The sequence below is a fragment of the Lactuca saligna genome, chromosome 7, assembly GCF_052625555.1.
Source record: "Lactuca saligna cultivar CGN05327 chromosome 7, ASM5262555v1, whole genome shotgun sequence".
Taxonomy (NCBI): domain Eukaryota; kingdom Viridiplantae; phylum Streptophyta; class Magnoliopsida; order Asterales; family Asteraceae; genus Lactuca; species Lactuca saligna.
In genome coordinates, this window is record NC_136423.1 from 41,584,616 (window position 1) to 41,600,397 (window position 15,782).

General features: G+C 34.7%; 1 protein-coding gene across 1 annotated transcript; it reads right to left on the bottom strand.

Annotated features, from left to right (window-relative positions):
- Window positions 1-13,892: 13,892 nt before the first annotated feature.
- On the bottom strand, window positions 13,893-14,867 carry LOC145006868 (F-box/LRR-repeat protein At4g29420-like). Its single transcript, XM_078965894.1, has one exon. The coding sequence runs from the start codon at window positions 14,865-14,867 to the stop codon at window positions 13,893-13,895; it is 975 nt and encodes a 324-aa protein (XP_078822020.1).
- Between the last annotated feature and the right edge of the window lie 915 nt (window positions 14,868-15,782).

Here is a 15,782-nt window from a genome sequence, read left to right on the forward strand (position 1 = left end):
ATCACGTTCTCCCTCAAGAAGATTCTGATTATAACTACCAGGAATTATATCCCGCACTCGGACGTACGGGGAGAGAGAGAGTCTCACAATATAGGTTAACAAGTTTACGTGAAATGTGTGTGAATATAAATCTTTCTTGTATGAATGTACCCTTTTTGTACGAGTGTGTTGAGTGATGTATCATAAACTATACCTATTATAGTTTATCTAAAATGTATGTAATATGTATGAACTCTTTTATGAAAATGTATTAGTGTTATGAATTTATCAAACTATACCTTTATAGTTTAATATACGTGTTCTAAAATGAATGATTAATATTTATTATGAATTACTTAGTTTCAGTTCATGATGACAAACTAACAAGGAAACACATTCAATAATTAGAACTTATGATTATACACTTTGCTCAACATAATACAAAGTGTTATGATATTTACATGCTATTGGTTAACTATAGCCATTCTGCCCTGTTTTGGAAAAATCATATAAAAATCATACGAAGTCGAAAACTAGATCCGTAAATTCTGAGAGTTCACAAAATGTGTCTAGTTTAGTCATAATTTTTATCACGATTTTAATGACCTCCAACTTAGGTGAATAAGTCCAAAATCACAGACTGGTCTGGATTGTTGTTTGAAATGATAGTCAGTTTTGTAAAAATCACCATAAATTGTATAAAAATTGTATGGAGATGTGCAAGTAGACATTTTAAATCTAAAAACTTGAACTATTTGCACCTTGTACAGTTTTGAAAACAAAAATGCTTAAGATGCCCAAAACAGTCCGTGAATGGAGTTGAACTTTTCTGATGAAGGCTGTTAGAAAATTTTAGTTATGTTCTTGGTGTTTTAACTTGTATTCCCCCTTAAAAACTTGAGAAAACATGAAAATGTAGGGGTATGAACTCACCTTAAGTGATTTCAGTAGATGATTGTTGAAGAATGGAAGTGTTTAATTCAAGAACACTTGGAGATGCCTTGAAGATTTTCGAGAATCTAACATTATAGTTATGGAGTTTGTGTAAGCAATCAATGATTTGAGTAGAATGAAGTGAAATAATCATAAGGAGGATGAATTTTACTTACTAAGAGTGGAAGAACACTTGAAAATCAGCCTTGAATCTCAAAATTTATGTAGAAAAAGTTTGAGAGAAATGTGGTGTTTGATACTTAGTGAAATGAGAGCAAATGAGAGAAAATGAGGAGAGATGATGTTTGTTCCAGCTCTAAAAACGTGGGAATGAGTGTAATTTGAGTGTAAGGGACATTGAAGTGACCTAGGTAAGATGGGGAGGTATGGCCGGTCATAGAGTGGGTGTGGGGTGGTTGCTTGTGACATAAGTTAAGGCAAAGTCAATACTCCACCTTTAATAATTCACCCATTTGATTTTTATTATTTAGATAATGATTTTCATCAAAATATGTTTAAATTATGAATATTTAGAGTTTATTATGTTAAAATTTAATTTCTGGAGAAAATCCCGCTTTAAAATCACGAAAAACGGGCTTAAAATGTTAAAAATATCAAAAATGGGCTAAAAGTGACAAAATCCCGAAATTTGGCCGAGGTTCGGTCTTCTAATGCTGAACCGAGAGAGAGGAAGGCAGAAACCGAGAGGGGAGAAGAGGGAGAGAAGGAACCGAGAGGGGAGGATAGAGACCGAGAGAGGAGAAGAGAAGAGAGGAGAGAGGCGAGAATAGAGACCGAGAGGCGGGTAGAGACAGAGACCGAGAGGCGGGTAGAGACAGAGACCGAGAGTCCGCGAGGGAGTAGAGACCGAGAGGCCGAGTAGAGACAGAGAGGCGGAGGCCGAGAAGGAGCAAAGACCGAGAGGGGCAGAGACCGAGGCTCGGTCTCGCATGCCTCAGCCAACAGAGGCTCGGTTCTGGTCCTGAGAGGCCTCTCTTCTTGGTTTCGGTTCCTAAAGCCTATTTTTATCGTTTTCGCCCCGTTTTAAGCCGTTTTTGACCCGGTTAAGGGTCGGAATGACCCGAATGATTATAAAAAGTTACGGGAACTTTTGACAGAGATTTGGGAGAGATTTCACATACTTGGAGAGATTTGGGAGAGATTTGACATTCTTGGAGAGATTTCTCATACAAGGAGATATTTGAGAGAGGTTTCACATACTTGGAGAGATTTGGGAGAGATTTGACATTCTTGGAGAGATTTCTCATACAAAGAGATATTTGAGAGAGATTTCACATACTTGGAGAGATTTGGGAGAGATTTGTCATAGAGAGAGATAAAGTGGAAACGATTGAGAGAGGTTCCATGTGTGACAATTGTGAGTGTTTGGCTCCGCAATGCAAGGTTCTTAAGCCCCGTTAAGTCATGATTAAGGATCCTACACACTCCCGATGAGTATGCAACATGGTTTTTATCAGTTTAGTTCATTGATTAGCACTAAGGCTTAGTAAATTTTAACACAAGACTTTTCCCAAGTGATGTTTTCCCATTAATATAGCAAGTTATACAGTATGAACATAACACAAACCCTAATACACAAGGTTTAATCGAGTTGACCAGTTTGAATTGATGACCCGACTTGACTCAAGATTGACGATTGTCACACTATCCAAATCTCTCGCAACACCACCCACTGTGTTCCAGATATCTATGCTAGATAAACTATTTATATATGTTTTACTTGATTTAAAGTGTACATGTATTTTATACCTATAAATATATTGGGTAAAAATGGGTAGATGAATGAAGATATAGATGATGAAAGATGAATGATAAAATAAATGATGAGATGCCTTAACTTTAAAGTTGATGATGCTATCTAGCGGAGTATAGCTGACGGCCACTAACTATTCTAGACAGTCAAGTGGAACTCTAGCAGGTTAGCAACTTGTGGGTGTTTTTGAACTACGTGTTCACCAGGTGTACTCCATCCCCCTCATGGTTGCCTTAATAACATATATTTATGAGGAATCCCCTAAGCATTATTGTCAATCCCGAAGATAATCCTTAGGATAGGTCCCTTAAATTAGATGTTTTAGGGATATAAAGTGAGGATAACGGGAATGGATAAACGGGATGAATGATTTGATATAAATAAAGAATTTAACTATTATGGGTTGAAAATCATATGTGCTCACTAGGCTTCCAAACCTGACCCACTCAGTTTCTTGTATTACAGGTAGTGACACAAGAGCATAGGTGCGATGATCAGATGAGAGATGTATGAAATATGGGCCAACAGAATAATAGATGTTTGTAAGGCCTATGTTATTTCCAGTTATGCTTATGTATTGTATTAACGATGACATCCTAACGTTTTAAATATAATTAAAATACATTTCTTCGGAAATGCTTTGATAATATATTGATCATATTTTGGGAACAAAATCCGTAATTATTCTTCAAAATGATACTCTGATTTTTAAATAAAGCATAAATAAATCGGTATTTTCTGGTCGTGAAATAAGGGATGTTACAGTTATGGTAGATATTCTTTCCTAAGTTCTTACATCAACTCAAAACTAATTCATCTAACTTCCTCAGGGTTATGAGAAATGTGTATTTCTACATTTATGAATTTTACATACAAATAAATATAAATTTTGCTATCCACCAAAAGAGGTGTTTTTGTGTTGATACAGAATGCAAAACTACTTAACAAGTACTTACTATCCAACCAAGTTCTTAATAAGTGCTCATCTTAATGTCAAACATTCATTAAATGCCATAGTAGTTACACTACCAATATTATTGTTGTTGGTTGTAATAAATTCTAATTACAAGTATATTTATTAAAATGTATAGTAAATTTTAGTTTTGGCCCTTTCAGTATGTGTAACACTCCATATTTCATACAATAATAGTATAAAATTTCAAAAGAAATATCTTACGAATTGAAGTCGTATCATATGAAAACTTGACCTCTTAAAAAGACATTTCCAAAAGTATTAGATATCTTGTGAGTTACAATTCCATCTCAAACAACCATAGAGAAGCTATATATGTACCAAATAGTCATAATAAATAAATAATGACTAATGTTTTTCTCATTCTAATCCGACTTATCTAAGGTGTTCTAATATTTCATATTAAAAGTCATACTAAGAGGATAAGTCTTCTATAACGGTGATGATCTACACATCATCGATGGGGGCTTGGTAAAGGAGTGGCTCCTTAGGGTTTCCGGAGCTTTAAAATTGCTTTCACTATTAGGTTTTTGGGTTCAGTCGAGTAGGCGTCGATGAGAAGTTTTGTCACTAATCTCTACGCATTGTAAGTTGGTGTATGTTGAAATTCTCCATTTTTATATTCTACATGTCGCTTATTTTGAAATTATGGAAATTTTTTAGTGTCTGAAAATGTAAATGGCCTGCCAGGATCGATATTATTCTTCCTCACCGCTTTCCACCAGATTGTGACACCAGAGTACCCCCAGCGTTCGGTGGTTGGCAGCCTATAAATAGAGCTCGAAAATCACTCTTTTCCTCACACCTTTCTATCCAAATCTCTCCCAACACCACCCCCTGTGTTCCTGATATCTATGCTAGATGAACTATTTATATATGTTTTACTTGATTTAAAGTGTACATGTATTTTATACCTATAAATATATTGGGTAAAAATGGGTAGATGAAAGAAGATATAGATGATGAAAGATGAATGATAAAATAAATGATGAGATGCGTTAACTTTAAAGCTGATGACGCTATCTAGCGGAGTATACCTGATGACCACAAACTATTCTAGACAGTCAAGTGCAACTCTAGCAGGCTAGCAACTTGTGGGTGTTTTTGAACTACATGTTCACCAGGTGTACTCCACCCCCTCATGGTTGCCTTAATAACATGTATTCCTGAGGAATCCCCTAAGCATTATTGTCAAGCCTGAAGATAATCCTTAGGATACGTCCCACAAATTAGATGTTTTAGGGATATAAAGTGAGGCTAATGGGAATGGATAACCGGGTTGAATGATTTGATATAAATAAAGAATTTAATTATTATGGGTTGACAATCTTATGTGCTTACCAGGCTTCCAAGGCTGACCCACTCAGTTTCTTGTATTACAGGTAGTGACACAAGAGCATAGGTGTGATGATCAGACGAGAGATTTATGAAATATGGGCCAGCAGAATAATAGATGTTTGTAAGGCCTATGTTATTTCCATTTAAACTTATGTATTATATTGACGATGACATCCTAATGTTTTAAGTATAATTAAAATACATTTCTTCGGAAATGATGTGATAATATATTTATCATATTTTTGGAACAAAATCCGTAATTATTCTTCAAAACGATACTCTAATTTTTAAATAAAGCATAAACAAATCGGTATTTTCTGATCGTGAAATTGAGGATGTCACAGTTATGGTAGATATTATTTCCTGAGTTCTTACATCAACACAAAACTTATTCATCTAACTTCTTAGAGTTATGAGAAATGTGTATTTCTGCATGTATGAGTTTTACATACAAATAAATATAAATTTTGCTATCCACCAAAAGTGGTGCTTTTGTGTTGATATAGAATGCAAAACTACTTAACAAGTACTTACTTTCCAACCAAGTTCATAATAAGTGCTCATCATAATGTCAAACATTCATTAAATGCCATAATAGTTACACTACCAATATTATTGGCTTTGGTTGCAATAAATTCTAACTACAAGTATATTTATTAAAATGTATAGTAAATTTTAGTTTTGGCCCTTTCAGTATGTGTAACACTCCATATTTCATACACTAAAAGTATAAAATGTCAAAAGAAATATCTTACGAATTGAAGTCGTATCATATGAAAACTTGACCTCTTAAAAAGACATTTCCAAAAGTATTAGATAGCTTGTGAGTTACAATTCCATCTCAAACAACCATAGAGAAGCTATATATGTACCAAATAGTCATAATACGTAAATAATGACTAATGTTTTTCTCATTCTAATCCGAGTTATCTATGGTTTTCTAATCTTTCATATTAAAAGTCATACTAAGAGGATAAGTCTTATATAACGGTGATGATCTATACATCACCGATGGGGGCTTGGTTAAGGAGTGGCTCCTTAGGGTTTCCGGAGCTTTGAAATTGCTTTCACTATTAGGTTTTTGGGTTCAGTCGAGTAGGCGTCGATCAGAAGTTTTGTCAATAATCTCTAAGCATTGTAAGTTGGTGTATGTTGAAATTCTCCATTTTATATTCTACATGTAGCTTTATTTTGAAATTATTGAAATTTTTAGTGTCTGAAAATGTAAATGGCCTGCCAGGATCGATATTATTCTTCCTCACCGCTTTCCACCCGATTGCGACACCTGAGCAACCCCAACGTATTGCAGTACTTACCTTGTAGTCGGTGGTTGGCAGCCTATAAATAGAGCTCGAAAATCACTCTTTTCCTCACACCTTTCTATCCAAATCTCTCCCAACACCACCGACTACAAGGTAAGTACTGCAATACGTTGGGGTACTGCAATATTTATATATCAGGAACACCCCTGTGTTCCTGATATCTATACCAGATGAACTATTTATATATGTTTTACTTGATTTAAAGTGTACATGTATTTTATACCTATAAATATATTGGGTAAAAATGTGTAGATGAAAGAAGATATAGATGATGAAAGATGAATGATAAAATAAATAATGAGACGCCTTAACTTTAAAGTTGATGTCGTCATCTAGCGGAGCATAGCTGACGACCACAAACTATTCTAGACAGTCATGTGGAACTCTAGCAGGCTTGCAACTTGTGGGTGTTTTTGAACTACATGTTCACCAGGTGTACTCCATCCCCTCATGGTTACCTTAATAACATGTATTCCTGAGGAATCCCCTAAGCATTATTGTCAAGCCCGAAGATAATCCTTAGGGTACGTCCCACAAATTAGATGTTTTAGGGATATAAAGTGAGGCTAACAGGAATGGATAACCAGGTTGAATGATTTGATATAAATAAAGAATTTAATTATTATGGGTTGACAATCTTATGTGCTTACCAGGCTTCCAAGGCTGACCCACTCAGTTTCTTGTATTACGAGTAGTGACACAAGAGCATAGGTGTGATGATCAGATGAGAGATTTATGAAATATGGGCCAGGAGAATAATAGATGTTTGTAAGGCCTATGTTATTTCCATTTATGCTTATGTATTGTATTGACGATGGCATCCTAATGTTTTAAGTATAATTAAAATACATTTCTTCGAAAATGTTGTGATAATATATTTATCATATTTTGGGAACAAAATCCGTAATTATTCTTGAAAATGATACTCTAATTTTTAAATAAAGCATAAACAAATTTGTATTTTCTGGTCGTGAAATTGACGATGTCACAGTTACGGTAGATATTCTTTCCTGAGTTCTTACATCAACTCAAAACTTATCCATCTAACTTCCTTAGAGTTATGAGAAATGTGTATTTTTGCATGTATGAGTTTTACATACAAATAAATATAAATTTTGCTATCCACCAAAAGTGGTGCTTTTGTGTTGATATAGAATGCAAAACTACTTAACAAGTACTTACTTTCCAACCAAGTTCATAATAAGTGCTCATCATAATGTTAAACGTTCATTAAATCCCATAATAGTTACACTGCCAATATTATTGTTGTTGGTTGCAATAAATTCTAATTACAAGTATATTTATTAAACTATATAGTAAATTTTAGTTTTCGCCCTTTCAGTATGTGTAACACTCCATATTTCATACACTAAAAGTATAAAATGTCAAAAGAAATATCTTACGAATTGAAGTCGTATCATATGAAAACTTGACCTCTTAAAAAGACATTTCCAAAAGTATTAGATAGCTTGTGAGTTACAATTCCATCTCAAACAACCATAGAGAAGCTATATATGTACCAAATAGTCATAATACATAAATAATGACTAATGTTTTTCTCATTTTAATCCGAGTTATCTATGGTGTTCTAATATTTCATATTAAAAGTCATACTAAGAAGATAAGTCTTCTATAACGGTGATGATCTACACATCACCGATGGGGGCTTGGTTAAGGAGTGGCTCCTTAGGGTTTCCGAAGCTTTGAGATTGCTTTCACTATTAGGTTTTTGGGTTCAGTCGAGTAGGCGTCGATTAGAAGTTTTGTCAATAATCTCTAAGCATTGTAAGTTGGTGTATGTTGAAATTCTCCATTTTTATATTCTACATGTAGCTTTATCATGAAATTATTGAAATTTTTAGTGTCTGAAAATGTAAATGGCCTGCCAGGATCGATATTATTCTTCCTCACCGCTTTCCACCAGATTGCGACACCTGAGTAACCCAGCGTATTGCAGTATGCACCTTGTAGTCGGTGGCTGCCAGCCAATAAATAGAGCTCGAAAATCACTCTTTTTCTCACACCTTTCTATCCAAATCTCTCCCAACACCACCACCTGTGTTCCTGATATCTATGCTAGATGAACTATTTATATATGTGTTACTTGATTTAAAATTTAGATGTATTTTATACCTATAAATATATTGGGTAAAAATAGGTAGGTGAAAGAAGATATAGATGATGAAAGATGAATGATAAAATATATAATGAGATGCCTTAACTTTAGAGTTGATGCCATCGTCTAGCGGAGTATAGCTGACGACCACAAACTATTCTAGACAGTTAAGTGGAAGTCTAGGAGGCTTGCAACTTGTGGGTGTTTTTGTACTACGTGTTCACCAAGTGTACTCCATCCCCCTCATGGTTTCCATAGTAACATATATTCCTGAGGAATCCCCTAAGCATTATTGTCAATCCCGAAGATAATCCTTAGGATAGGTCCCTTAAATTAGATGTTTTAGGGATATAAAGTGAGGATCACGGCAATGGATAACCGAGTTGAATGATTTTATATAAATAAAGAATTTAATTATTATGGGTTGACAATCCTATGTGCTCACCAGGCTTCCAAGGCTGACCCACTCAGTTTCTTTTGTTACAGGTAGTGACACAAGAGCATAGGTGTGATGATCCGATGAGAGATTTATGAAATATGGGCCAGCAAAATAACAGATGTTTGGAAGGCCTATGTTATTTCCATTTATGCTTATGTATTGTATTGACGATGTCATCCTAACGTTTTAAATATAATTAAAATATATTTCTTCGGGAATGCTTTGATAATATATTTATCATATTTTTGGAACAAAATCCGTAATTATTCTTTAAAACGATACTCTAATTTTTAAATAAAGCATAAAAAATCGGTATTTTCTGGTCGTGAAATTGGGGATGTCACAGTTATGGTAGATATTCTTTCCTGAGTTCTTACATCAACTCAAAACTAATTCATCTAACTTCCTCAGGGTTATGAGAAATGTGTATTTCTACATGTATGAATTTTACATACAAATAAATATAAATTTTGCTATCCACCAAAAGAGGTGCTTTTGTGTTGATATAGAATGCAAAACTACTTAACAAGTACTTACTTTCCATCCAAGTTCATAATAACTGCTCATCATAATGTCAAACATTCATTAAATGCCATAGTAGTTATAACAATATTATTGTTGTTGCTTGCAATAAATTCTAATTACAAGTATATTTATTAAAATGTATAGTAAATTTTAGTTTTCGCCCTTTCAGTATGTGTAACACTCCATATTTCATAAACTAAAAGTATAAAATTTCAAAAGAAATATCTTATGAATTGAAGTCGTATCATATGAAAACTTGACCTCTTAAAAAGACATTTCCAAAAGTATTAGATAGCTTGTGAGTTACAATTCCATCTCAAACAAGCATAGAGAAGCTATATGTGTACCAAATAGTCATAATACATAAATAATGACTAATATTTTTCTCATTCTAATCCGAGTTATCTACGGTGTTCTAATCTTTCTTATTAAAATTCATACTAAGAGGCTAAGTCTTCTATAACAGCGATGATCTACACATCACCGATGGGGGCTTGGTTAAGGAGTGGCTCCTTAAGGTTTCCGGAGCTTTGAAATTGCATTCACTATTAGGTTTTTGGGTTCAGTCAAGTGGGCGTCGATCAAAAGTTTTATCACTTATCTTTATGCATTGTAAGTTGGTGTATGTTGAAATTCTCCATTTTTATATTCTACAAGTAGCTTTATTTTGAAATTATGGAAATTTTTTAATGTCTGAAGATGTAAATGGCCTGCCAGGATCGATATTATTCTTCCTCACCGCTTTCCACCAGATTGCGACACCTGAGTACCCCCAGCGTATTGCAGTACGCACCTTTTAGTCGGTGGTTGGCAGACTATAAATAGAGCTCTAAAATCACTCTTTTCCTCACACCTTTCTATCCATATATCTCCCAACACCACCCCTTGTGTTCCTGATATCTATGCTAGATGAACTATTTATATATGTTTTACTTGATTTAAAGTGTACATGTATTTTATACCTATAAATATATTGGGTAAAAATAGGTAGATGAAAAAAGATATAGATGATGAAAGATGAATGATAAAATAAATGATGAGATGCCATAACTTTAAAGTTGATGCCGTCATCTAGCAGAGTATAGCTGACGACCACAAACTATTCTAGACAGTCATGTGGAACTCTATCAGGCTTTGCAGCTTGTGGGTGTTTTTGAACTACATGTTCACTAGGTGTACTCCATCCCCCTCATGGTTGCCTTAATAACATATATTCATGAGGAATCCCCTAAGCATTATTGTCAATCCCTAAGATAATCCTTAGGATAGGTCCCTTAAATTAGATGTTTTAGAGATATAAAGTGAGGATAACGGGAGTGGATAACTGGGTTGAATGATTTAATATAAATAAAGAATTTAATTATTATGGGTTGAAAATCCTATGTGCTCATCAGGCTTCCAAGCCTGACCCACTCAGTTTCTTGTATTACTGGTAGTGACACAAGAGCATAAGTGTGATGATCAGATGAGAGATTTATGAAATATAGGCCAGCAGAATAATAGATGTTTGTAAGGCCTATGTTTATTTCTAGTTATGCTTATGTATTGTATTGACGATGACATCCTAATGTTTTAAATGTAATTAAAACACATTTCTTCGGAAATGCTTTGATAATATATTTATCATATTTTGGGAACAAAATCCATAATTATTCTTCAAAATGATACTCTGATTTTTAAATAAAGCATAAACAAATCGGTATTTTCTGGTCGTGAAATTGGGGATGTCACAGTTATGGTAGATATTCTTTTCTAAGTTCTTGCATCAACTCAAAACTAATTTATCTAACTTCCTTAGAGTTACGAGAAATGTGTACTTCTACATGTGTGAATTTTACATACAAATGACTATAAATTTTGCTATCCACCAAAAGAGGTGCTTTTGTGTTGATATAGAATGCAAACGGAGTCAATCATAAGGACTGTCCGTGCAACAACTGGGAACCATAGGGACCATACTTGTTCAAAATTCCTCATAAGGACTATCTTTGGTCTCTTGTGCCAACCACAGGGATCATCTATGTAATTTTGTCAATTTTATATGATTTTTACTTTCAAATTTAAATAAAATCACATTGATTAGCATTAGCATTGACAGAACAAATCAAATTTGTAATTCCTAATTAATTAGGATTTATTGTAATCACATAAAATCATCAGTTTGACAATTATAACATTCTGTTCAAATTTAAAACTCAAACCAATCCATAAATCTCGTGAGATTTATGGTCACCTCTCTTTTAGGTCAATTATCGGTCAACTCTCTTTTCTCTCTTTAATCATTTAAATTTATGTTTTTCCTTGAACATTTTGAAAGCGATTAGGAAGTTCTTATTGATTCCTCCACCTTGATGCCGATTAAAATGGGAAATAAACGTCCATGAATAGACTCATACACCAAAGTTAACATCAACCACAATCATCACCATAATGGCTTGCAAATTCCTCATCTATCTTTCCGGTTTCCAAACCTAAGTAAAGAATCTCTCTCTCTCTCTCTCTCTCTCACACACACACAGAGTAAATATGACAGTTTCTTCTGCCACCGAGTTGCCATCCTTCCTGACAACCACCAACACGACCATCCTTCTCTACTAGACCTAGCAAAACATGACACAACACGACCCGACACGAAATTAGCGGGTTAGGGTCAGAGATTTTGACATGTTTATGTAAATGGGTTGACACAACACGACACGATAATTAAACGGGTAGGGTTAGGGTCAAGACTTTCAACTCGAAGATGACTCGAATATAACCCGTTTAATTATATATTATTTATTATAAATTTCATATATTTATAAATATATTATATATTATAGACTTGTAGTGGGTCAAACTCAAGAATTAGAAATAATATTTAAATTTTCAAAGTTACTTAATTTTATTCATCCTCACCACTTATCCCTATTGCTCTTCAACTTCAACTCTTTTCATTTTGTCTTCTAAACTTACTAAAAAAATTTTGAATCCATCTCCTAACTCCAATGTTTCACTTTTTCAGTTTTGCATCCATAACTCCTACTTTCCAACCTTTAAAATGTCTCAAGCAGACATGACCCAACATATTTACAAGGTCTAGACCTTAACTCGAAACCCGACACGAAAATAAACGGGTTGAATGACACGACAAGATGATTAAACGGGTCGGGTTAGGATCAAACCTTTTCAACCCGTTTAATGTCTTGACACGACACGAACCCAACACGACACGACACGTTTGTTAGGACTATTCTCCACAGCCGCCACTGCACCCCACTGACCTACAAACTCACCCACATCGATGGATACGACCGACAAATCACCTCGCAATTCCATCAAAACTCAATCCCTCTCTTGTAGATATTGATCAATAGTACTTACTGATAATGCAACAAGTAGGGCGGATCTCAACTATACAAAACTCGAAATGGTGTAGTGCGGATGGAAGTATGAAAAGTCATATTATACCAATATTTTGCCCATAACAATCAACGAACCCATTACTTTGGTGTATCAGAAACAAAACAACAAATGTAAGTTTCTATGCAACGATTTACCACCTTTGTTTGACCAACTGTTTGCGGGTGATACATTGTAATGTGCTTTAGTTGAGTTCCCTGAAAACGATATAGTTCCCGCCAAAACAAACTAAAAAAAACTTTGTCACAGGTCAGACACGATAGATTCCAGAATTCCATGCAGTCGGACAACCTTCCGAAGGAAAATAGTAGCGACCGACAAAGCAAAATACGGATGTTTTAGCGGAATAAAATGGGCATACTTAAACGGTCAACGATAACAAAAATAATTGTAAACCCTTTCGACTTAGGTAATTCTTCAATGAAATCTGTAGTTATCTCTGACCAAACTATGTTTGGTAAATATAGGAGCTGTAGTAATCCGCTAGGCACCATAGTGGAGTACTTTTGACACACATCACCTGTAGAGTTCGGAGGAACATGGAGTAACAACCGTAAGGAGCAATATTTATAATGTTCTACAAACCTAATTAGATACCAATTACTAAATAAAAGGAATCCTACATCAAATTCAAAACTAATTAAATAAAAGAAAAACTAAAAATAAGGAAACATTTAAACTATCCTACTCTTGAAGTATCTCTTCAAAGCCGACGAAGCCTATCCATTTGGGTCCTATAAAGGTATTCCCATCGACTCTTCCTCATGTCCTTTCTATAACATCAACAACGAAACAAAAAAGAAACACAATTTTGCTAATAAACAACAAATGCAACGCAAAAAGACTATATATAGAAAAGCATATAGACAAAGATAACAATATCATCTCGTTCAACATATATTATGCGCATACAATATCATCTCATTAAACATATATTATGCGCATACGCATAAGCATCCACATATGTTTGTATTTAAACCCTCTATTAAGATGAACATATTACCATAACAAGCAACAACATTCCAAAAGGATGAAACCATCATAAAAGCTTTACATAGCTTTCTACACATCTTCTCAACTTCTTTGTTTCTTTATATATCAAAACTCGGCTTCATGTAAGATGACATTTGCATTAAATCTTCATAACTTATCCAACAATCTTCCTTTCCTTCCTCCAATGTTCCCCATCTCCAATTTAGTTTAGGCCACCTCATCATGCATGTGCACATAAAACCCTTCGATACATAAGAATCAACGTTTTGATGGATAAGCAAAGAGACATCTAGCAAGCCATAGCATTGGTCCAACACACAAGCAACCAAGGATAAAGTCAACGAAAGGTCAACTATCATCAGATACCCACAAAAAGTTCTCAATTCTTGCATCCCAACCCCAAACATACCCCTCACCTCAAACTCCGACCATGCCCTTGACCGAAAACATAAAGAAGTCATGTTGGGGAAAATCTTGAACAAATTCTCGAGGGAAATTTTGAATCTTTCAAAAGGCCCTTTAGTCAAACCTTGTGAATCCAAAGTTAGATTTTCCACGATTTTAGTAAATCGAAAGCTAAAAAGTAAGGGGTAGAGGAATGAAGCCTCGATACATAATGTTTTCAGATTCTCAAACTTTTCGACTAAAAGTGAGTCCGCATGAGGAAGGGCAAGATGGAAGTGAGTTAACAATGGAGCATCAACATGAACTGCAGCAGGCTTTTTACCCTCGATTGTGAGTGTGATAAGGTTAGGTGCGATTACAGTTACAAATGGTGGAGCATCTGTTATAGTCCAGTGACACGTTTTTAGGTGGAGAAGATGGATTGTGGGTAGTTTCAGTCCTCTAACATCTATCAAGTTAAGAACTTGAAGATTAGGGAAGGACTTATTCAACTGGATTAATTCCTTATCATCTAATCGTATGCACTCGAGTGTTAAACTTGTTACCATTAACATCTGATTCAGATTTTCAACAGAAAGCCATGCGTTCTTCACCTCTAGTTCAACAAGATTGTGGCCTGAATCAAGGAAAACAAACAAGAACATTAAGAATACAGGCAAATATATCATGTATTACCAAAAATGTTGATCATTAATAAGCCCTTTTCAAGGATAATTTTGTCCGGATAAAAGATTTAACTAAATACAAATCAAAAAGATTCTATTAAACAGTAGATTACATTGTATTATTAGAAGAATGTGATAGAAATGAAAGAATAAGAGTTATAAATAACCATTGTTTATGAGGTACAAGGGAATCTATATCCTTACAGTAAACAAAAGAACAGCAATTGACCACCAATTTTATCCATTTCTTGGAAGATTTTAGCCAAAATTTCAAGTTTATTAACTAGAAATCGACTTCAGTTTGCCAAGTTAGTAACTAGTAAGGCCAAAAACTCACAAATAACTAGCAAGCAACTACAGTTTAACAAGTAACAGTCGGTGATAATAAGAACCCTAGAAAGGTACATAATTTATTGAAAAGAAGTTATCCGTAGGGCCGGCCCAAGGGTAGGGCGAGCTGAGCCACTGCCCTGGGCATCAATGGACATAGGGGCATCAGTTTTGCTTTCTTCTTTTGGGTATGCATTACATTTAGGCCCAAGACATTTATTTACTGACAAGGGCACGATATGAGGTTTGAGAAGGCAGAAGCCGAGCGGGGAAAAAAAATAAGCACGCCTTAATTTTCTTGGTGAATGCACCCAACACGCCTAATTCCAAGAGTCAAGAGAATCAGAGAAGACAAGGAGACCTGGATCAATATTAAATATCAACGGTAGCTCTGTTTTCTTATTTCAGTTTTTTAGTTCATCTTCTCCCTTAGTCCCTTTATAGCTTTACACTATCGAGAAAGCCTAGTTCTTCTTCTGATTTATGATTTCGAATTTGATATTACTAGTTTTCTGGTTAACTGAAAGTCTAATGCGCATGAAGTAGTATTAGACAGCATCAGTTGACTTGAGCTGTTTTCATTAAGTA